General features: G+C 41.6%; 1 protein-coding gene and 2 long non-coding RNA genes across 14 annotated transcripts in view; 1 reads left to right on the plus strand and 2 right to left on the minus strand.

The window, feature by feature from the left end:
- Window positions 1-78: 78 nt before the first annotated feature.
- Window positions 79-3,639, plus strand: LOC123568608 (uncharacterized). Its single transcript, XR_006691994.3, has 2 exons — window positions 79-621; window positions 2,061-3,639. It is a non-coding gene; the product is annotated as an uncharacterized lncRNA (long non-coding RNA).
- Window positions 3,640-6,648: 3,009 nt separating this feature from the next.
- On the minus strand, window positions 6,649-11,624 carry LOC141408496 (uncharacterized). The gene is made up of 4 exons (XR_012423570.1): window positions 11,351-11,624; window positions 9,404-9,533; window positions 7,445-7,511; window positions 6,649-7,222 (listed from the first exon to the last, which is right to left on the minus strand). It is a non-coding gene; the product is annotated as an uncharacterized lncRNA (long non-coding RNA).
- Window positions 11,625-18,256: 6,632 nt separating this feature from the next.
- Window positions 18,257-22,632, minus strand: part of NARS2 (asparaginyl-tRNA synthetase 2, mitochondrial) — a 137,114-nt gene continuing 132,738 nt past the window's right edge. For all 12 annotated transcript variants that reach the window (XM_074014891.1, XM_074014892.1, XM_074014890.1 and 9 more), the window contains one exon: window positions 18,257-18,807. In XM_074014891.1, the coding sequence (XP_073870992.1) occupies window positions 18,663-18,807 (145 nt within the window). In that variant the 3' untranslated portion in view covers window positions 18,257-18,662. The remainder of the gene's footprint in view (window positions 18,808-22,632) is intronic.

The following is a 22,632-nucleotide window of genomic DNA, read 5'->3' on the forward strand; positions in this document are numbered from 1 at the left end:
CGGCGGGGACTAGGCGGCGCGGCGCGCGCCCGGCGGCCTCGCGCGCGCCCGCTCCCCCGCCCCGAGCGCGCGCAATCCGCACTCTCCGCCGGGCCGCCGCGGGGGCAGTTGCAGCGGGAAGGCCGGCGCGCTCGCCACGCCCGCTCCCGCCGCGCCCCCGAGGCCGCCGCGCACGCGGACGCGGGGCTGGGGATCCGCCAGGACACAGAAAGCCACCGCCGCCGGCGAGCCCCGGAATCTCGCTTTCTCCTGAGGCCTCAAGCTGCGGGCGCGGAGGCCGGGGAGGCGGCCGCGCCCCTGGCGCTGGCGGGCGTGCGGAGAAGGGACTGCGCGCCCTCCGTCGTCGATCGATTTTTCACCGAGCGTCGACGGGGAAGGGATCCGAGGGTTGCTCGCGTTTCCGATCCATTCTGCGGGTCAGGTTCCTGCTGAAAGGAGGGACCCCTTCCCAGTAAGAAGTTCCTTAACTCTGGCGCCCCTCGGCGGGAGGAGGAGACGGACCTACTACGCGCCGGAGCCTTTGCACTCTTGGCTTACAGGATTGTCTTCAGTATTGTTCCCATTTTATGGACTGCCTAAGGGCAAGGGCTTGTACAAAGCCTAGCCAAGTTTCCAATTCAGGTGTGTGGGGGAGGAGGGGTCCCAGTCATCCCCTATTCAAAATGAGGGCATTGCCTTAATGGGATCAACCTGGGAGCCTCTCATTGCCTGGAAACAAAGTCCAGCTGAGTCCCTCCTACATTGCCTCTAGGAAAACAGTTAAGTATAGAAAACTCGCATGATTTGTAGAATGGAAGAAGCAAACCTAGTAAATATATTTCATAGTGAATTGGAAGGCAAGGTCAAGTGTAGAAGAACAAGAAATTGGGGTCCAAATTCCCCAACGTCCCCGCTCATTGACAGTGTCTCTCCAAGCAGCATTAAAAGGCAGGTCCTCCCTAACTTCTCTGATAAGTGGATAGTATCCTGTTTATTCAATGGGGAACCGTGCTGTGTGGACAGATGAATTGGAGAAGCAGCATCTTGCACTGCCCCACACAACCTTAGACTAAAGCTGTTTTGTTCATTTCTGTCTCTGTGCAGCTGAGATGTTTCAAGCAGTTGGACATCATTTGGTCCAACAGATCTTGATTGGGTTGGGGGAAGTTCACCCTCCTCAGTTTGGAAAAGCGAATCCGCTATCACGTACTTAGCTCTTCTAGATACCCTAGGAGTTTTAGCAGTCAGTCTCCTGGATCTAACATTTCACTGACTTTCTTCAATATCCACTGTGCTGCTGGATGGGAAGTAAAGCCAGAACTGTTAGGCTGGGACCACAGCTCCCTTAACCTTCCAATTTGGGGATCCTTAAGTCACATATGAAGGGCCACCACCAGAATGATGGCCATTTTAACTTCTGGCTTTAAGTACCTTAAATCCCTGTAAGACATACAATACTTAACGTCTGCCAAATCAATCAGGAGGCGGTGACTCCCCACCAAAATAAACCCATCCTGACTTCATTCACATCTGAGTCATGGTGCCAAGTCCCAGGGATTGCAGAGTCGAAGAAATCTGCATGGTTTGGCTGCAGCTGAGGTTTGTGATGCAAGTCAGGCAGACGTATGCCCTATCTTCCCCCAGAAGAGTAGTCTTTTACATATCCTTTGATAGTTATATGATTCAATACACAGACTGGAAGGCTGTTTAGCAAGAGTTAGTTGGGGTTAGGTAATATTCTGCCAGAAATTCTTTAAGGTCTTATTTTGTTTGTTTAGGAAAAGATGGTGTTATTTACAATTTCATGTAGAAATGGAAAAGTTTGATGTTTCTTGTTTGGCCAATGGCAGGAGGGACCTTGAAATGTGAATACAATAGTCACCACGTATCAGCTTTGGGAAGGGTTCTCTGAACATCTTTCCCCAAAGGTTGAAGGCGGGCTAGAGTGCAGTGGCGTGATCTTGGCTCACTGCCAGCTCTGCTTCTCGGGTTCAAGCCATTCTCCTGCCTCAGCCTCCCTAGGACTATAGGCGCCCGCCACCACGCCCAGCTAATGTTTTGTATTTTTTTTTTTTTTTTAGTAGAGATGGGGTTTCACCATGTTAGCCAGGATGGTCTCGATCTCCTGACTTCGTGATCCGCCCGCCTCGGCCTCCGAAAGTTCTGGGATTACAGGCGTGAGCCACCGCGCCCGGCCGAAAGGGGCTTTTTCTCTGTGCTCTTCAGCTGGACTCCCATCCTGCGTTCCTCTTGCTGCCAGTGCCTATCTTGGACTGCATAGGAAGCAAGACTGCTGCTGAAGTCCCTGGCTGCACCCTGGAGTGGCTCAGTCTTTTGAGCCTGAGAGGCGTGCCAGGCCTGGAAACAGCCCTTGGACAGAAGGTTCCTGTGTGGGCCTTTACTAAGTCCTCTCCACTCCCTGCTGTGTGTGTCTGCTTAAATGCTCCCTGGTTTTTGCTGGGAAAAAAATGGAAAACAAATCATTTGAATGATTTACATGAAGATAGGCGCCATCTATCGGAACCAGTTGGGGTGACAATCCCCCCACCCCCAAGCCCTGAGCGGACATGCATCACTAGCCCATAATTTAGGCAATTTTGTTTAAAGACCACTGGTATTTCCTGGGGGAGTTAATGGCCGGCTCCAAGAGTGCTTTGGGTCATTAATCTTATATTCTCATTAAATTCTCAGGAAATGACTATCTTATGAGGAGGGAGCACTGCAGAGATTAGAGAAATGCACACTGGGAGAGCATGGGTACCACTTTGGTCCCCGCTCCTAGCTACTCTCACTCCCCACAAAGCCTGGGGTTCTAAAGGGTGCACTGTGGCTTTGAGTGTTGTCAGCAACGTCCATCACTGCATCTGTGCGTGTCTGGGAGTTGAGGGTTTGTGGCCAGTGGCAGGTGCGTGGCTGGTGGAATGCTCCCAGAAACGGGTTGAAGGGCTGGAAGGAGAGCTGTCCTCAACTGCACACCAAGCTGGTGTGATTAATACCACCCACGCCAGGCCTGACGTCAGTGATTGGACTGGGGGTGGGGATGGATGTTTGTGTGCTAGCCCTTCTGCTTTTTCTCCCCTTCAATTTAGTTGACAGGTTAATTTCAGAACTGAGTGCTGCTTACCAAGGTCAGTGTGACCAGCTGAGCCACCTCAGCTGGTGTCTTTCAGGACACTCATCTCTCAGGCATATTAAGGTGTGTGCTTCTTTAACCCCTAGTTACTTGAGGCCCACATGGTTCCCTGTGTCAAATTACTCTAACTTACTCAAGTCAACTCTGGGCATCTGGTTGAGGATGAGATCTAGAAGTGGGATTGGGGTGGGGTTAAAGACCTAATTGGGTTTCCTCCCTGTCTGTGGCTAATAGTCTGAGAGTTACTTGACACTATACCCAGTGGGAGACATTTTGAAAATAAACTTTTGGCCAGGTGTAGTGGCTCACGCCTGCAATCCCAACACTTTGGGACACTGAGGCCAGTGAATCACTTGAGGTCAGGAGTTTGAGACCACCCTGGCCAACATAGTGAAACCCCAGCTCTATTAAAAATACAAAAATTAGCGGAGTGTGGTGGCACACACCTGTAATCCCAGCTGCTTGGAAGGCTGAGGCAGAATTGCTGGAACCTGGGAGATGGAGGTTGCAATGAGCTGAGATTGCACCATTGCACCCCAGCCTGGGTGACAAGAGTGAGACTCCATCTCAAAAAAAAAAAAAAAGAAAAGAAAAGAAAAAAAAAAACTTTCTTAGAGAAAAGTTTAAGCAATCCCATTTTCCCAATTTCTCCTTTGAAAATAACCAGAATCAGTGGTAATGGCTCTGTGGCAGTTCGGCTCCCAGGACTTTGCTGCTGACACTGGTAAATCAGTCATCATAATCTACTAAGAACAAAGACTGTCAAGATCCTTGAGAAAGTGCTGTAGTCTTCCAAACCACACTCTGCGTGCTGGCTCCTTTTATTTGCTCTGCAGAGAGAACTCCTACCTTGAATTCGATCTTGAACATACATCAAGACCTCTTTCCCTAAAACTGACTGTACCCATTCCCCAGCAAAGTTGTTCACTCTTTTCTTGATATCCACACTGCACCTATATAAACTGGATTATCACACTGTACTGCAAGTATTTCCTTGTCAAGGAACTGTGAGTTCCTTGAAGACATGAATGTGTTTTTCTCACTTATTTTTTATTATTATTATTTTAGAGAAAATGTCTTGCTATGTTGCCCAGGGTGGTCTCGAACTCCTGGGCTCAAGTGATCTTCCTGCCTTGGTGTCCCAAAGTGCTGGGATTACAGGCATGAGCTACCACATCTGGCCCTTCCTCATTTTTGTATTCCCAGAGCTTCCCAGCATGGTACCAGCATAGAATAGATACTCATTAAATGTTCATTGTGAGAACGAAGGAAACAACCCTTAAAGGATGACAGGTGGGGGCTGTAGACCATTGGAATATCTAGAGCTCTCTGATCCAGAGAATAGTATTTGTGAAGGTACCTGTAAGCAGCTGGAGTAGTTTTTTTTAATAAAAATTGTCAGGTAACATCGTATGTATTTATTGTGTACAACATGATGTTTTGAAATATAAATACAAATACATAAAATACTCGGTGTGATAGTTAAATCTAGCTAACTAACAAATGTATTACCTAATATAGTTATCATTTTTGTGGTAAGAACACTTAACATCCACTTTCTTTACATTGTGTTTAAACCCACAGGGACGGCCTAGCTGGAAGAACATAGTAGGTTGAGGTAATCCTGTGCAGTTCCACTTTTAAAAATGGTTGTAACTTGCCATAAAAAGGAACGAGATCATGTCCTTTGCAGGGACATGGATGGAGCTGGAAGGCATTATCCTCATCAAACTAACACAGGAACAGAAAACCAAACACTGCATGTTCTCACTTGTAAGTGGGAGCTGAACAATGAGAACACAAGGACACAGGGACAGAAACACACACTGGGACCTGTGTGGGGTGGTTGGGGGGGGGTTGGGAGAGGGAGGGAGAGCATTAGGAAAAATAGCTAATGCTTGCTGAGCTTCATACCTCGATCATGGGTTGATAGGTACAGCACACCACCATAGCACACATTTACGTATATAACAAACCTGCACATCCTGCACATGTACCCTGGAACTTAAAAATACATTTTTTTAAAAATGAAAAATTCCAGAAACATGTAAGAAAATAAGATTCCCCGAATTCTTAAAAAAAAAAAAAAAAAAAAAAAAAAAAAAAAGATGGCTGTAACTCTTGGATAGTTTCAAAAAACAATGACTCCTTTAACCTTTTAACTGCTACCCCCAGATTCCAGAGAGCCAACTTTGTCAACCCTTGGTTTCCAAACTCTGACACTGTTGTACACTCTTTAGACGTCCTCCTTTGTGGGATTACAGAATTAAATCTCTTTGTGGTTACTCTGTTATCTGGCTTCACTGTGACAATCCTGCAGGGGCTTAGCACTCAACCCCTTGTACCAGATGCAACACTAGTGAAACTGGAGAAAACCATGTCCCCTGAATTCAAAGTGACTTTATTCAACAGATGACCAGAAATGTCATTTCCTTCTGCACCTGATGAATTGCATAGTAACTGTGCAGGCTTGCTAGTCTTTGTTTTGTTGGAGACCTAGAGGCCTCAGGATTTCATCTCATCTAACTATGTAATTCTACCAGAATTACTCAAGATGACTGTCCGACAATACAGCCAGTGATGTGCTGGCAAATATTTTTAAATTGGCTCCCTGGTGGTGTTGGTGGGTGCCTTGATTTACAGTATATACCAACTGTTGTGGCATAAATACTCTGCCAGCCATGGCCAGTTTTAAGCTATCAAGTGAATGTCCTCGCATACAGAGTTAAGAGATACACAGTAATACACCATTATTTAGTATTTCCAACATAAAGACACAATAGACATAAATAATACCAAGAACATGATAGTAAAATGTAAAGTAATTAGCCAAGTGATGGGTTTGGGGTAGTTACTACCTTTCTTTTAAATATAACTTATTTAATTGTAAGTTTATATAACTTGATTTTTTAATTAAGATATTCACATATCACAAAAATCACCATGTTAAAGTTTATAATTCATGGTTTCTAATATATTCATCAACTTTGACAACCATCACAGCTATCTAATTCCAGAACATTTTCATTACCCCAAAAGAAACACCATATCCGTTAGCATTAACTCCCCATTCCTCTAATCCCATCCTCTGGCAACCGCTAACCTACTTTTCATCTCTACGGATTTGCCAATTCTAGACATTTCAAATAACCATATTCATACAATATGTGACCTCGTGTGTCTAACTTCTTTGGCTTTGTATAATATTTTCAAGGTTCATCCATGTTGAAGCACTTAACAGTTCTTTATACGCCGCATTTTATCCATTCATCAACTGATGAACATTATCGTTGTTTCCGCTTTTTGGCTATTATGAATAATGCTGTTGCGATCATTCCTGTACAAGTTTTTATGTGGACATATGTTTTCAATCTAGGTATCTATCTAGGAGTGAAAATGCTGAGTCATATGGTGACACTGTTTAACTTTTTAAGGAACTGCTGAATTTTTTCCACAGTGGCTACACCATTTTACATTCCCATCAGCAATGTATGTGGGTTCCAATCTGTCCACATCTTTTCCAATGCTTATTTCCCATTTTTTTATTACAACTTAATTTTAACGATATTATATTTTAAGAACCGTCTTGCAAAATTCTTCACAATTGAACAGTCTACTCTCCTGGGTTGACACCACTGCATACAGCCACCAAAGAAAATCCCACCACCTTCTCACTAGTCAGTTCCACTTCTTTTTGCTGGCAAGAGCAATACTCAACAGATTTGAATTTCCTCCCTCTTACATCCTTCCTATAGAAAACTGAAACAAAAGATCTCAGGTTCCCTTCTCTTTGGTAATTGAGATGACTTTTGACTGCGGGAGAATCACAAGGTTTTCAGCTCCCACCAAGCACCCCAGCAGAACAGGGTTTGTTTCCCTCCTACATTTGTGTTGAGAAACAAAATTAAACCCAAAATGTATCTTAGTGACACCCAGATGTATCTTCCGGAGGAGCTCTCAAGCAGTTGCTTCAACAGGGCAAACAGCTGTGGTCTGTTTCAACATAATTTGATGTAATCAGGGTTAATTCTGATGATGTAGTAACTCTGAAGACTGTTTTTTAACTGGATTATTGTTGGGTCAACAATCATGTGGCATTACATTTAGTGACTGAAACAAAAGCCAGAATTAAAACAGCTTCCCCTCAGCCCCCACCCACCCCTTCTAAATGACAGCCTCACTGGGAACAGAAGTTATGAGGCACATTTAACACAATTAACCAAAAAAGGAAAGTAGATGCAGTCAAATTACCTGCAAGCATCTCCAAGGTCCAGTGTCAACCAAGAGTAAGAGCTGGAAACCAAAAAAGGAAAGTAGATGCAGTCCAATTACCTGCAAGCATCTCCAAGGTCCAGTGTCAACCAAGAGTAAGAGCTGGAAACTGTTGTTTTTTCTTTTCCTAGAACAGTTAGAAAATATGTTGGCAGCAATCAGTATAACTTAGTATTTTCATAACATTCTAGGAAAAAGCCCCAAGATTTTCCTCTGAAACTTTCCTGAACCAGATAATGATTTTAGCAGTTCACAGTTCCTCTGTATTTTCCACGCATGTTTTCAAAATGATTATTTTAAGTGAACACTAAATTCACGGTATGGCATACCAGGGCTGAAAGAGTGTGGTATACAAAGCACTGAACACATCTAGCACTATTTCTGAAGAGCGAGATCTTTATCTTATTTTCATAGATTTGACCATCATTGTTTATGGTCAGTCCACTTGCAGGGCCTGGGCTGCTCTACATGCACACATACTTATTTAGTCTCTTTCAGTTTTTAGTTTTGGCTAGTCGGAAACACAGCTAAAGCCCATGACAAGGGCCATTCTTAATACAGTTCTGGAAAGCAGAATCTTCAAAAATAGATGGTTTGGGAAACTGCCAAATGTGTTGGTTCTTCAAAATCTTTTAAATCCAACTGTGTAGTTCCAAAAAAGGTCTGACATGTCCAATCCCCTCTGTAAATAAGCCTCCATTTATTTGCTTTCTGTTTTTGTGACTTAGACTATTAAGAAATTTGAAAAGCAAAGAAGCCACTTACCCTCCTACTGCATCTTACTTTATCAGGAATTCCCCATCTAAGTAATTCCTGATTGACATATATTCTGGGATATGTAGATGTGATTATAAGGTAATGAGACTTCAAAAGTAATGAGAATTCCTTCTGTAAGTCACACAGTATATTAATTTGACTTCTTTTAGTTGTCAAAGCAGATACCCATTTCAAACTCACTCAAGATCAAATAGAGATGATAAGAAAGTGAGTTATCTCCCATGGAACCCATGGAAAAGTTGAATAATCTGGCCTCAGAAAGAGTAGCAGCCAGGGAATAAACATGGCAAAAACCAGGCATCCATTTTGTATGTCTCCCTCATCTCTGAACATTGTGCCTTCATTTCTTTCTCTTTGAAGACTGCTTTCTCTGTCTCTCTGGGTACATGGTTACCCACCGGCTCCTAAGTTTATATGTTCCTGGCTCAAGCAACCAGTCCAGACTCTCTAGTGTCCTCAACCCCAATTTCTCAAGAGAAAATGAAACTGGTCTATTTGCGATCAGGTGTCCACTCCTAGACCAATCAGCAAAGGAAGCTCTGGCCCCCAGGATGTCTGCTAGGGACCCACTGGCCAGGACAGGGGTAGGGGAATTGTCAGAAAAAGGACAGGTTTAATAACTAAGTAGACACCTTGGAAGATGTTTAATAGACACAAAAACCAATCTTGTTTCTTAGTATCCCTTTAAATTAGGAATATACTTAGAAAAGCATATGTTTCTTTCTATTCAAATACAAAATATATTTCTATTCAAATACATGTTACTAGGGAATGGTTATTTGTGTATATGTTAGTCAAATATCAGTAGGGATTTTCTTGAGAACCTACTGCTTCAAGTTCAGCATAGGAATACCAAGATAAGACTAGGTTCTTCAGAATTTCAGGGTATTTCTGGGGAGAGAAATAGGCAGATATCTCCAGTAGTATTTGGGCAATGTTGTAAGAGGTATGTTCAAAGGACCGTGGGAGCACTGAGAATTATGAACCAACTGTATGGGGACTGAAACTGTATGAGATTAGGTTTAATTTTGGGTACCCCATAGATAGGCACAGAACAGACGTTAACATTTGTTAAATTAGATGACAAATAATAGCTACCTTCAATTTGGAGGCAGTAAAATTGTCTAGATTAAGAGAGCAAGGTGGGGAAAACCACTAACTGAAAATCTGAGCAACTAAGTTCGTTTGGGACTAGTTTCTGAATTTCTTCTCAATTTAATACATTCATTCAACAATACTTACTGAGCATTTGCTATGCACAGGCACAGGGCTAGGTGCTGGCGATATGATGAACAGCATAGAGATGTTCTTCAGAAGAAGTCTAAGTCACTGTATTCCAGAAGCAATGCCAGGAGGATGCCCTAGAAGTCACCTTCAGTAACAGACAGATAACTAAACTCATTATTACTTTTGATTCCTGCCTTTTGGTCCTGTGTTCAGGAAACAGCTCCAGTCAGATTTGTACTGAAAGGGATAGTTTAAAAATTCATAAGCTATTTCAGACACATAAATACCCCCCCGCCCTGTTTTTGGTCACCTTTATGATTCATTTGGCAGTTTTTCAATGAGTGCCCAGTATGTGTCAGACACTCTCCAAGGCACTGCAGATACAAAAATGAATGCATTCTTATCCCTGCTGTCGTGGAGCTCACATTCTGGCAGAGACGAATGGCAGCATAAGACAACCAGTATTTGCATAAAGTGCTGAAGGAGCATAACGAAAGGAGAAAGTCTGGAAGCCATTGTCCAACCCTTGGTTTCCTGAAAAATAATTTCAACACTAACACGTGAAAATGCGGAAATTCTAGCTGCATTTTGGAGTGTCACCACTCTTGAAATAAAGCCTCATAGGTTCAGACAATGTGATCAGAGCTGTTAATGTTTTGATTCTGGGTGACTAAGAAGTGACAGGTGTATAGCCTGAGAAAGCCACCCAAGTCCATTTACAGGCATGTGGAGACAAGCAATGTTGAGTCAGGGTGCAGGGTAACCCCAGCTCTATCAGCAAGACAGATACCTGAGCAGAGGACTTTTAAACTTTTCTGTCGAGGGCTACTAACCCATCAGAAGAAAATCAATCAGGAACTAAGTGATAGTGAAACTTGACACCAAAATTTCCATATCGGATTAAAAAAAAAGATTGTTGATCAACAAACAGCCCACTCCTACTTTTTGAGAAACATTAACCAGCACAAGTTTGTACTTAGTAAACTAGATGTAAGTTGTTGTTTTCAATACAATTGACATATCTGGCTGGGGGATGGGGTGGAGAAAGGAAGGGGAAGCACCTGGATGTTGATACAGTACTAGGCATAGAAAGAACCAGAGTGGGAGATTAACACTTGCATAGAAAGAAGCAAACATAGGAGAAGTGCTGGGGAGAAATGGAGGAAAAGAGATAAAAGTTGAGAGGTGTGGTAGTTTCTGGTGGGAGTAGGATAATGTGAATTTTTAATATGCTCCCCAGTGATTCATTTACACAGTAAACTTTGACAAGACTGTACAGAATGGGAGCCCCTGAGATGAGGGAGTATGTCCTATTTGTCTCAGCACCCATAGAATCTAGCACGGGGCTTGGGAGAGTGAGAGCTCAATAAAAGTTTATTGAACTAAACTGAGTACACCTAATATACCTAAGAGGCTTTAAAGAAAAAGTCACTCAATTCCACTGCCCTGTAATTCATTTTTTTTCCATATTCTAGTCTATGTACACAGCTTTTACACTGTTGTAATTGCAAATTCACCATGTTAAATTGTATTTTTTCAATACACTTTCTTTTGATCTTTAATAGCTGTAAAACATTCCACCTAACATGAGTAAGTATCTTTGTTCATATAGATTTTGAATTTTGAAGGTTTTCCTTAGGAGACCTTACATTTGTGCAGTGCTTGTCAGTTTATGAAACCCTTTCACACAATCTTCATTGCTTTCACAACACTCTATAAGATAAGCATTATCCTCATTTTGCAGATGGGTATACAGACTCAGAGATTAATTAACTTGCTCAAGCTTCTACAGCTAGCGGGTGGAATGTCAGATTAAACCAAGGTCTTTTCACTATGCATCTAATGCCCTTTCCAAGGCACCAAATAATCTGACCCAACAGTTTCCTGATGCAAAAACCTGTAATTTAAAATGTGGCAGACAGAAATTACATTTAAAGAGATTACTGGCCAGCTATATCCTACCTGTACAGGAATCAGCTCCTGCTCTTGGGGTATGGCAAAGAAAATGCCTATATTAGTTGACATCTTCTGTGACAGAACTTACTGTTCTTCAGTAATGCCTCATGACGCTGTCTGTATATGATCCAAGCCCATTTCTGCAATCCTCACATGAAGAGAGTTGGGACTGTCCCTGAACACTGACACTGTAATTAAAGTTCTTCAGCAACTACCACAGGCTGTAAGGCAGATAGGAAGGAGGCAGTGGAGACTTGAAAGTTCTTCTACTATTAAGATTGGTGTCACACACAGGATACTTGGGTAGCAGCTGCGTGAACAGGGGAGGGAAGTTTTTATCTACCAATAGAAAGGCCCATTATAAGGACACATGGCCTGATGAACAACACAGAGGGGTGCAGCACTTCAGGGAAGGATAGACAGTCCACCCGAGCAGCTAGAGTTTCTGTACTGGAAAACAAGAGTTGTGTTTCTATTTTATTCCATTTGCATGATACAGAGAGACAGGTTTCCTTATTCTCAGGTAGAAGTTTCTAACAAGCAGAGCTCTCTGAGGAGAGAAAAACTTTTTGGCTGGGTGTAGTGGCTCAAACCTGTAATCCCAGCACTTTGGGAGGCCAAGGCAAGCGGACTACTTGAGCCCATGAGTTTAAGACCAGCCTGGGCAACAAAGTGAGACCCTGTCTCTATAAAAAGTTAGCAGGTGCGGTGGTGCATACCTGTGATCCCAGCTACCTGGGAGGCTGAGGACTGCTTGAGCCCAGGAGGTCGAGGGTGCATTGAGCCATCACTGCACTTAAGCCTGAGGGACAAAGCAAGACCCTGTCTCCAAAAAATAAGGCTAGGCATAGTGGCTCATGCCTGTAATCCCTGCCCTTTCAGAGGCCAAAGTGGGAGGATTGCTTGAGCCCAGTTCAAGACCAGTCTGGGCAACATGGCAAAACCCTGTCTCTACAAAAAGTACAAAAATTAGCTGGGTGTGGTGGCTTGTGCCTGTGGTCCCAGCTACATGGGAGGCTGAGGCAGGAGGATCACTTGAGCCTGGGAGGCTGAGGCTGCGGTGAGCTGTGATCACGCCATTGCACTCTAGCCTGGGCAAGAGACTGAGACCCTGTCTCAAAAAAAATTTAAAAAACAAAAAACCAAATAAAATATCTCTATTGAGTTCCTACTCAGTGAAGCTACAGTAGGTAAATTACTAGGAATCAGGAGAAATACAGAGGGGAATAGTTCATATATCATAGACAGGGGAAGGATTATCTTCTTTAAGGAGAGATTTTCAAAACTAGGTTCCTAGGAAAATGGCAAACCAGCAATTCTTGTTGAGCTAGTGTGTAGAGAAAGTTATGAGTCAAAGAATCACAGTTGTAGATGGCTCAGGTTCGGCAACATACAGTTGCACCTGTGTACCTGGGCACTAGTTGCAGGAAAAAAACCTTTGTTACACGGGCCCATCAAGTTTCTATTTTCAGATTATTACCTTGAAAAATCAAAGGTCTGTGCCTTCGAGGAAGATATTAATAATTCCTATCAAAGTTTCTTTCATCTATCTTTCTATCCACAATTCTAGGATGATCCTGAAAGGAAGGTGGCAAATGTGAGTATAAACTGATTAAAAATTTGAGGCACAATGAGCTTAAGTACATTGCTGGGTCTAGGATCCTTTATCCCTTTTCAGTGTTTCTCTTTACTCGAATGTATTTGAGATCAAGTATCATCTTCTTCATTCTCCTGTTCCTTCTCCCTGGATAGAACAAGGTCAAGGTGTGTATTTTGCGACAAATTCAGTAAACTCTGGGGCTTAAGACACAAGATTCTTTGGTTATTAGAAGGTTTTATGTTTTTTGGTTTCTCTAGAAGCTGAGGGCAGTGAATTTTATTTGTAGTCTTTCTCTCAGTATTAGGAACTTTTTTTGTTTGTTTTGTTTTTGAGATAGAGTCTTGCTCTGTCACCCAGGCTGGAGTGCAGTGGTGCGATCTCGGCTCACCCCAAGCTCCGCCTCCTGGGTTCATGTCATTCTCCTGCCTCAGCCTCCTGAGTAGCTGGGACTCCAGGCGCCCACCACCACGCCTGGCTAATTTTTTTTTTGTATTTTTTGTAGAAACGGGGTTTCACCGTGTTAGCCAGGATGGTCTTGATCTCCTGATCCGCCCGCCTCAGCCTCCCAAAAGGAACTTTGCATTTTTATAACAAACCAAATAAATTTCATGCCCAGTAAGATACAAAGGAACAAGGTCCACAATGTATTGTCTTGATAACTAAGAAGATACATGAAACATGTTTATGAACTGTAAAGCAATGCCCAAATAATAGTCATGTTATTAGTAACAATTATGAACAGTAAAGGTATAGCAGAAAATTTCTGAAGTCATGAGTTATGTTAATTCAATGACCAGTTGCCTGAATGACAGTTTAAAAACCACCTAAACTCCCAGTGGTTTTTTTTTTTTTTTTTTTTTTTTGAGACGGAGTCTCGCTCTGTCGCCCAGGCTGGAGTGCAGTGGCGCGATCTCGGCTCACTGCAAGCTCCGCCTCCCGGGTTCACGCCATTCTCCTGCCTCAGCCTCCCGAGTAGCTGGGACTACAGGCGCCCACAACCGCGCCCGGCTAATTTTTTGTATTTTTAGTAGAGACGGGGTTTCACCGTGGTCTCGATCTCCTGACCTTGTGATCCGCCCGCCTCCGCCTCCCAAAGTGCTGGGATTACAGGCGTGAGCCACCGCGCCCGGCCCCCAGTGGCTTCTTTATAAAGGTCGCCTGGAAACTATCCAGTGTGCTGATAATGGCTAGAAATTCACTGGACTCCATTTACGGTAATGCCGGGTCCAAACTGCACAATAGCTAACTGGAGCCTTAGTTGATCACAGGCCAATGTAGGGATCCTGGCAACAGCAGAATGTCCAAGTTCAGGGAGGGACGCTGACCATGACCTAAAATGATGCTTTCTTACGAAAGTCCTACTAAATCACTTCAATATAGTGATTAAGGTTCCTTTCTGCCCTTTTTTTTTTTTTTTTTTTTTTTTGAGATGGAGTCTCGCTCTGCTGCCCTGGCTGGAGTGCAATGGCGCGATCTCGGCTCACTGAAACCTCCGCCCAGGTTCCAGCGATTCTCCTGCCTCAACCTCCCAAGGAGCTGGGATTACAGGAGCCTGCCACACCTGGCTAATTTTTCTATTTTTAGTAGAGACGGGGTTTCACCGTGTCAGTCAGGCTGGTCTCGAACTCCTGACCTCAGGTGATCTGCCTGTCTTGGCCTCCCAAAGTGCTGAGATTACAGGCGTGAGCAACTGTACCTGGCCCGCTTTCTGCCCTTTTCTTAATGCTTTTACTATTTTTTAATTCTGAAGATTAACTGGGAAGAAATTGTAATCAGACATTACTCTCACCTGTTTCTTTTAATTATACATACTTTAGATTGCAGACTGAATACAAATATTAATCAGAAGCCAAAACATCCCACACATTACTTATCAATCAACCCAGGCCAATCTGTCTTTCAACTGTACATTTTTATGTTCTTGCCTCACCACTTACTAAAATAAACGTAAGAATAAATAGCAATACAATCCAAATAAGCATCTCTCATCTATAATTATCTGAAGCAAGGGATTTAAAGATGGGTAGAGTTAATCCACCTCACCAAGTGCATCTTCAATGCCTGTTCAGTCATGCTTCAATGTCTACATTCAATTTATAGAGAATATGAATATATAACATTGTAGAGGGAGGCTTCTGGCAGATCCAGTCTGACAAGAACAAAAGGTCAAACAGTTCTTTTGCTACTCTGTGACAGTTAAAGAGTCTCTGGGTTGGGTTAAAGGGTTGGAGAGTTATGTTTAGATCTGGAATGGATCACTCACACAATTAAGTTCTTGTCAGACCTAAAAACATGACAGCACAACTTTCCCCAGGCAAAAGGACAGCCAGATGGAAAGCAACTATTTTTCTCAACCTATCTCAAAATTTGAAATGAGAATAAATAATGGAAAAAACATTTCTAAGTTTCAGAACATACTTCTACTTGGGCTGCTGGGGTTGTTATTTTCGGGTGACATTTGTAAATCATGGGAAAACATAATCTGACTTTTTTCCTCATTGGAAACTGGTTACTCAAGTGAAAAACTAACCCTTTTATCACCTTTTAACTCAGAAACTGAGCACTAAAAGATATTACAGTTTAGACAGTACTCAACTATTGAATCCATATTTTTAGTCATTATACATTGACTTATACAACACTGCTTGCAACGTATAATTTAGATACTCATCTCTCAGCTGATGAGTAAACATTTTGAGTATTTTCCTGCTGATGCTGCCTGCAAGCAACAGTTCAGTTTTGGCATTTTCATCATCTTTGTCTGACATGAATTTTTGTTTCTGTTCAATTATTGGCAAAATAGAACTATTGCGCCAAAGACAAATTATTAGGCTTGCTATAGGTGGCAAAGTATTTGGCTTCAACCAGATATTCATTGTGTGATAAACTATCAAGGAAAATAATGTATAAAGTTTCGGAAATACACTGGTGAAAACGCTATCAAAAAGGCAAGATGCCTTGAGAAGGACCTTTCCTCCTTCCACATATGCAGTATAGGAACACATTTAAGTCTATTGTTCAACTTTCAGCGATGTGACTTAGTTACACATTTTGGAGACCTAATATGTACTAAAACAGGGGACTACATATTGCCTAAAGGTTAGACTCTAAATCAATTATTAGTGACCAAGTCCAGCACAGGTTCACAGAAGATTAAGAGATAAAAGGATCCACAGAGCTTACCTACTTCAAAATGTGATAGTACTGTAGATGCAAAAACTGGAGGCCACATAGATTATTTTACTTGCCTAATGCTCTACAACTGAATTTATGGTAATGCTGGGTCCACAACCTGGGGTTTCTCTAACTCAGCAGTCTTTCCATCACTATTATTTTGTTAAGCTCTGTCATGTTAACATTACAATTCTATCAGGTCCCTCAAAAATCATGGGAGGTATAATTCCTGACAGCCTGGAAATTACAGTGCCTCCAGGTTCTGGGTCTGTAAATGTCCCTTGTTCCACTAAATTAATATGGTATCTACTAATACCTGAATGCCAAATCAATACAGGCTGATGCTGCAAATATTTTAAAAATGTTTTCTGCATTTTATCTTCTAGGTCTAGGGTTAAATGTCACTTTTTCAGACATGCCTTTTCTAGCACGCATATCTATGCTTTCCTGTTCTTCATGTAACTTTACAGCACATACTGTATTTTGAAATCAGTTATTTAATTATTATATATCTTCTCAAATATATTATTTAATTCCATGAAGGCAGGGTCATTTCTGTTTGGTTCACAACTGTTTATATAGCACCTACCACATAGTCTCAGCATATAAAAGAAGCTCAAATATTTGTTGAATAAACAAATGAATTTCTCTCTCTAATTATGGTTGAGGCAAGCCTTATGGAAGCCCTAATTATCCCTTTTAGTCTGTCCTAAACTTGATATCTAAGCCCAAGGGATTAAAGTTCCAGGGAAGTAGATTTTCCTGAGATTTTTAGCTCAGTAAAAGCTAGCAATTAGATTCAGAAATGGAATGAGCAGTTTTGTTGGACACTGATTTCTTTGTCAAAAAGAGACTGGAAAACCAAGCGCCCAGGTAAACGGAACCTCTCTGCATTAGGCAGAAGGTCAACTTTGCAAACTCTCAGGTGTCTTCCAACTCTTAAGGCTCTGGAATTTGTTTCTTTTCAGCTGTTTGATTTTAAATTAGGTTAAAGTATACATACAAACTTCATTAGGAAATAATCTAGGAGAACCCATCTAATGAGACTTAGAAAACTGATTATTCAGGCATGCATGCCCATTTACAATTACTTGATACATGCGTATTCCACTGAGAATACAATTTGCTATAGGTCCTTATACATGTAACTCAATGAAGACAAAGACTAAAACAAGTTTTTAAAAAGTTTATGTAGCATTTCAATTTTAAACATATGCATGTGTGTGTGTGTGCGCATGCACACACACACACACACACACACACGTATTATATCAACTCTGAAGAAAATGATGTTGAGTTCCTATACAGTAAGCAGCTTGTCCAAAGTGCTAGAATTGTCAGGTTCCAAACTCCCCAATCAGTGCTCTTTTCACTCTCATAGACCGCACTACTTTTTTTTTCTTTTTTTAGATGGAGTCTCCCTCTGTCGCCCAGGCTGGAGGGCAGTGGCACGTTGTTTGCTCACCGTAACATCGGCTCCCAGGTTCAAGTGATTCTCCTGCCTCAGCCTCCCGAGTAGCTGGGATGACTGGCACCTGCCACCACGCCTGGCTAATTTTGTATTTTTAGTAGAAATGGGGTTTCACCATGTTGTCCAGACTGGTCTGGAACTACTGACCTCAAGTGATCCACCCACCTCGCCGTCCCAAAGTGCTGGGATTACAGGTGCGAGCCACCATGCCCAGCTGACCACAGTACTTTTTAACTCTAGAATTACCCATCCTTTAGGCTCAGCCAAATTTCCATCCTCATCTTGGATTGAAAATACCTTTCTTCCAATTTTACTGGGAAAGGACCAAATGAAATTTAAAAATATATAACTTTTTTTCCATCGGCGCCAATAAAAAAAAAATCGCTTTTATTAGAGAAATTATAAACATCAAATATAAACAAATTATAACACAACAGTGATTAAAGAGTTGAAATACTTAATGTAATATCTCAACAGCTTTTAAAATGGAAAAGCAACAGTTATTAAATCTGATTTATTTCATCCAGTTCAATGAAAGGAGATTTCAATTCAGAATAGCTACTTCGTTAAATCAATTAAGACTTTAAGGAATATTTTTTTTCTGCAATGTTTAGGAAAGTACTGAAAATGAGATAAGGATTTATCACAAAGTATATGGCAAGGGAGAAAAGATCCAACATTATTTTATTTTGAGCTACTAGATGGTTCTCAAAAATTACACAGGGAGTGATTTAATGATTACAAAGTAAAATACATTATCTCATTCTGTTTTAGAGTTTAAAAGAAACTTTGAGACTATCTAATTCAATTTCTTCATTTCTTCTTAATTGAGGTAATGGATTTGAGAGTCCCCTTGCTATAAGTACCTCTTCTTGGGGGAGCTCATCCTTACATGAAATACCCTCAACTTTCTAAGAAAATCACAACCACTTATATTTTTTCTATGATATCTTATGGCACAACAATTACATGTTGAAATCTGCATTTCTAAAATCCAAACATGCATTGTACTGTCTGTACAATCCTGTGCAGTGCCTCTGCCATGGGGTGCTTTTTCTTAACCAATCTTCTAGCTATAAAAGGCATGAATGAGGAAACCTTGGGAAAGGGATAACATCTTTGATATTGTCAACACCCAAGATGCACTGCAGGTAGCGTTCAAATCCCATCCCAAAACCTCCATGTGGCACAGATCCAAATCGACGAAGGTCCAGATACCTGTTTTCAAAAACAGAAAATCATCATCTATATATATTGTATAAGACCAGATGTTAAGAGTAGAATTTTATGTTTCAAACATACTTTGCAATCATTTGTTATTATTTACCTCACTGCGATAGACCAGTCTTTCCCCTCCACAGACAGACAACGGAAAGGAAGAAGCTGAATAATCTATCCAAGGTTACCCAGAGAAATAGCAGTGGATCCTGTCAAGCAGTCATGGGCTTTGGTCACTCTTCCTTTTTAAGCTATTATATTTATGCGTTTATGACAGAAAACTTGCCTCAGGAGGCTATAGAAGATTTTCTATGGATTTACTAATTTTCTTGAAAATATTTGCCTCTTTTATTTCTTGGTATGTTAGTAATGTTTTCTTTTCCTTCCCAAAATCATACTGTTCAATACACAGAGGAGAGTGCAGAGTTTTGCCTGTTACATTATGAAAAGATATCCTACAGATTAGACTATAAGCTACAACAGGGCAGAAACTGTGCTTCATTCAACGTTTTATCACTAGGGAATGTTCTAGAGTAGGTGTTAATTACATGAAGTTTTGTTTGAAGGCACAAAAATATATGCTTGAATGCTAGAGTGAGGAGAAACCTTTAATTCTCTGCCTCAGGCCTAAGGAAGATGCCCAGAGTCATTTTGCTGACATGCTAGACAGCCTCTGAAACTCACTCATCCAGGCACATTCTTTTCTCACTAAAGACCACATGGCAAGACAACAGCACAGCCATGACTGAAACTCAGATTCTAACACACCAGCATTGGAAAAAGTTTTAGGAAGAAAAGAGAAAAAGGACAACTATAAATATTTTATTATGTCATTTGGTGGGGAAATTCTTAAGTTATATAATATTGACTAAAACAAGTTTATCGGCCGGGCACGGTGGCTCATGCCTGTAATCCCAGCACATTGGGAGGCCAAGGTGGGCAGATCACTAGCTTAGGAGTTCAAGGTCAGCATGGCCAACGTGGTGAAACCCCATCTCCACCAAAAACACAAAAATTAGCCAAGTGTGGTGGCGCCCATATGTAATCTCAGCTACTCAGGAGGCTGAGGCAGGAGAATTGCTTGAACCCTGGAAGTGGAGGTTGCAGTGAGCAGAGATGGAGCCACTGCACTCCAGCCTCGGTGACAGAGTGAGACTCTGTCTCAGAAAAACCAAAAAACAGAAAACAAAAAAAACCAAACAAGTTTATATTTTCTTGAATGATTTGTAAAATCAGTTCTATAATAAGCCGTGAGCAACATAACTTGTAGCTACTTGGCTCCTCAATCATAAAGACTGTCCATCAACCTATTTCCCCACCATTAATAATAATGGCTACTTATACTGCTATTGTAAGGAGTTAAGTCTAAGTACTTATCTTTTTAAAAGAAAAGATTAATTCCAACCAGATGAGTTGTAATCAGGTAAGAGATCAACATTACAGGAATATCTAGCATAAAACTTCAGATTAGTAAAAACTGTAAGAAATAATGGGAGGCACATAGTCTTGAATAACTGGAATGTTCAGTTGCTAAATTAACTTTAAAGTTTACAAGGCATGGGGACAAAGTACACTTTGACTAAGTGATGAAATGAACAGCACACCAAACTACCTGTCATAAATGCCTGCAGGACCTGACATGGCTGCTAGAAACTCCAGCAATAGTTTTAGATGGGTCTAAATTTCTCATACACTGATATTAAAATACTGGCATGAATATCCGCAAACTGTATTCAGCAGAGGGGTTCAGTCTGTAGCATTTTTCTTGCTTTTGCTTTGATAGATGAAAAAATCCATTTCTAAGAAAAAAGTTTTCTAATGTATACATATTTGTTTGATTATTGTTAAATTGGTTCCAGGGTAGTGAGATTATGGAAGAGATGCTATGAAATTTGTGGAACTAGTTATATATTTAATTTGCATATGGCAGATAGAAATAGGAAGCGAGTAAATTCTTAGCCATCTGGGGTGGCTTCTCACCATATGGTGGAACACTAGCAGATATCACAGCTATGAAGATGTCTAAGCTCTCTTTTACCTTTAATACACTAAGATAAAAGGAAGCAAATTCAAGGAGATCTTAAGGATTTGAAAACTTTAGTTGGGAAAAGAATGGTACTAAAATGATTAATAAAGACTTTCAAGGCTTAAACTTATTTAACCAATTTTTTTTTTTTTTTTTAAAGACAGAGTCTTGCTCTATTGCCCAGGCTGGGGTGCAGTTTGTATTTAGCTTGTTTTGTTTTGTTTTCTTTGAGACGGACTTTTGCTCTTGCTGCCCAGGCTGGAATGCAATGGTGCAATCTTGGCTTACTGAAACCTCCACCTCCCAGGTTCAAGAGTTTCTCCTGCCTGAGCCTCCCGAGTAGCTAGGAATACAGGCACCTGTCACCACGCCCAGCTAATTTTTGTATTTTTAGTAGAGATAGGGTTTTACCATGTTGGTCAGGCTGGTCTCGAACTCCTGACCTCAAGTGATCCACCTGCCTAGGCCTCCCAAAGTGCTGGGATTACAGCTGTGAGCCACTGTGTGTTTAGCTTTTTTTTTTTTTGAGACGGAGTCTCGCCCTGTCGCCCAGGCTGGAGTGCAGTGGCCGGATCTCAGCTCACTGCAAGCTCCGCCTCCCTGGTTTAGCCATTCTCCTGCCTCAGCTTCCTGAGTAGCTGGGACTACAGGCGCCCGCCACTTCGCCCAGCTAGTTTTTTGGATTTTTTAGTAGAGATAGGGTTTCACCATGTTAGCCAGGATGGTCTCGATCTCCTGACCTCATGATCCGCCCGTCTCGGCCTCCCAAAGTGCTGGGATTACAGGCTTGAGCCACCGCACCCGGCGTGTTTAGCTTTTTTTAAGGCTAGTTTTTACAAACTATAACATGCATAAGCTTGCTCAATCATCAGGCTTATCTACCTAACAGCAAGACCCAGAACAAAGAAAGAAAGGGGGTAGGAAACCAGCATTTACTAAGCTTCCACTATATGTAGATACTTAACCTGTATTGTTTCATTTACACAATAACTCTGTGAAAGAGATAATCATTCCATTTTACAGCCAAAAAACCAAGACTCAGAGAGATTAAGTATACGTAAGGTCATTACTGGTTAATATAAGGCATTCAAAGGCCATCACCTGAAGCCAATTTTAGATTTTTTTCATCTCTGAAACCTATCTCCTTCCAAACCAAAAGGCAAGGGTATAGGTAACTTGCCCCCTCCTCTTCCTGAGGACAGCAAAAGGATGAATAATATTGTTGATATTATTATACCAAGATCCTGAAGGAGTGCTAATATAGAAATATAAATAAAAATTTATATATATTGAAAAGTACTTGAAGAAAAAGTCTTCATAAGGAAAACCAAAACAACTTTGAGGAAGTGAATGTATGAGTACAGACACGTGGTCCTCCCTAAGCAGCTCAGATTTCTATAGTTTGTGGAGACATTAGTGATCACTTAGCTCAAGTCTCTAATTTCACACAAAAAGAAATTGCAGCATAATGGTAAAGAGGAAAGGATTTTAAAAAAATTCATCAATTTATTTTTTGAGATGGAGTCTCGCTCTGTCACCCAGGTTGGAGCGCAGTGGCACTATCTTGGCTCATTATAACCTCTGCCTCCCGGGTTCAAGCAATTCTCCTGCCTCAGCCTCCCGAATAGGTGGGATTACAGGCATGCGCCACCATGCCCTGCTAGTATTTGTATTTTTAGTAGAGACAGGGTTTCACCATGTTGGCCAGGCTTGTCTGGAACTCCTGACCTCAAGTGATCCACTGACCCTGGCCTCCCAAAGTGTTGGGATTACAGGCATGAGCCACCACGCCCAGCCGA

Source organism: Macaca fascicularis, chromosome 14 (assembly GCF_037993035.2).
Source record: "Macaca fascicularis isolate 582-1 chromosome 14, T2T-MFA8v1.1".
Classification (NCBI taxonomy): domain Eukaryota; kingdom Metazoa; phylum Chordata; class Mammalia; order Primates; family Cercopithecidae; genus Macaca; species Macaca fascicularis.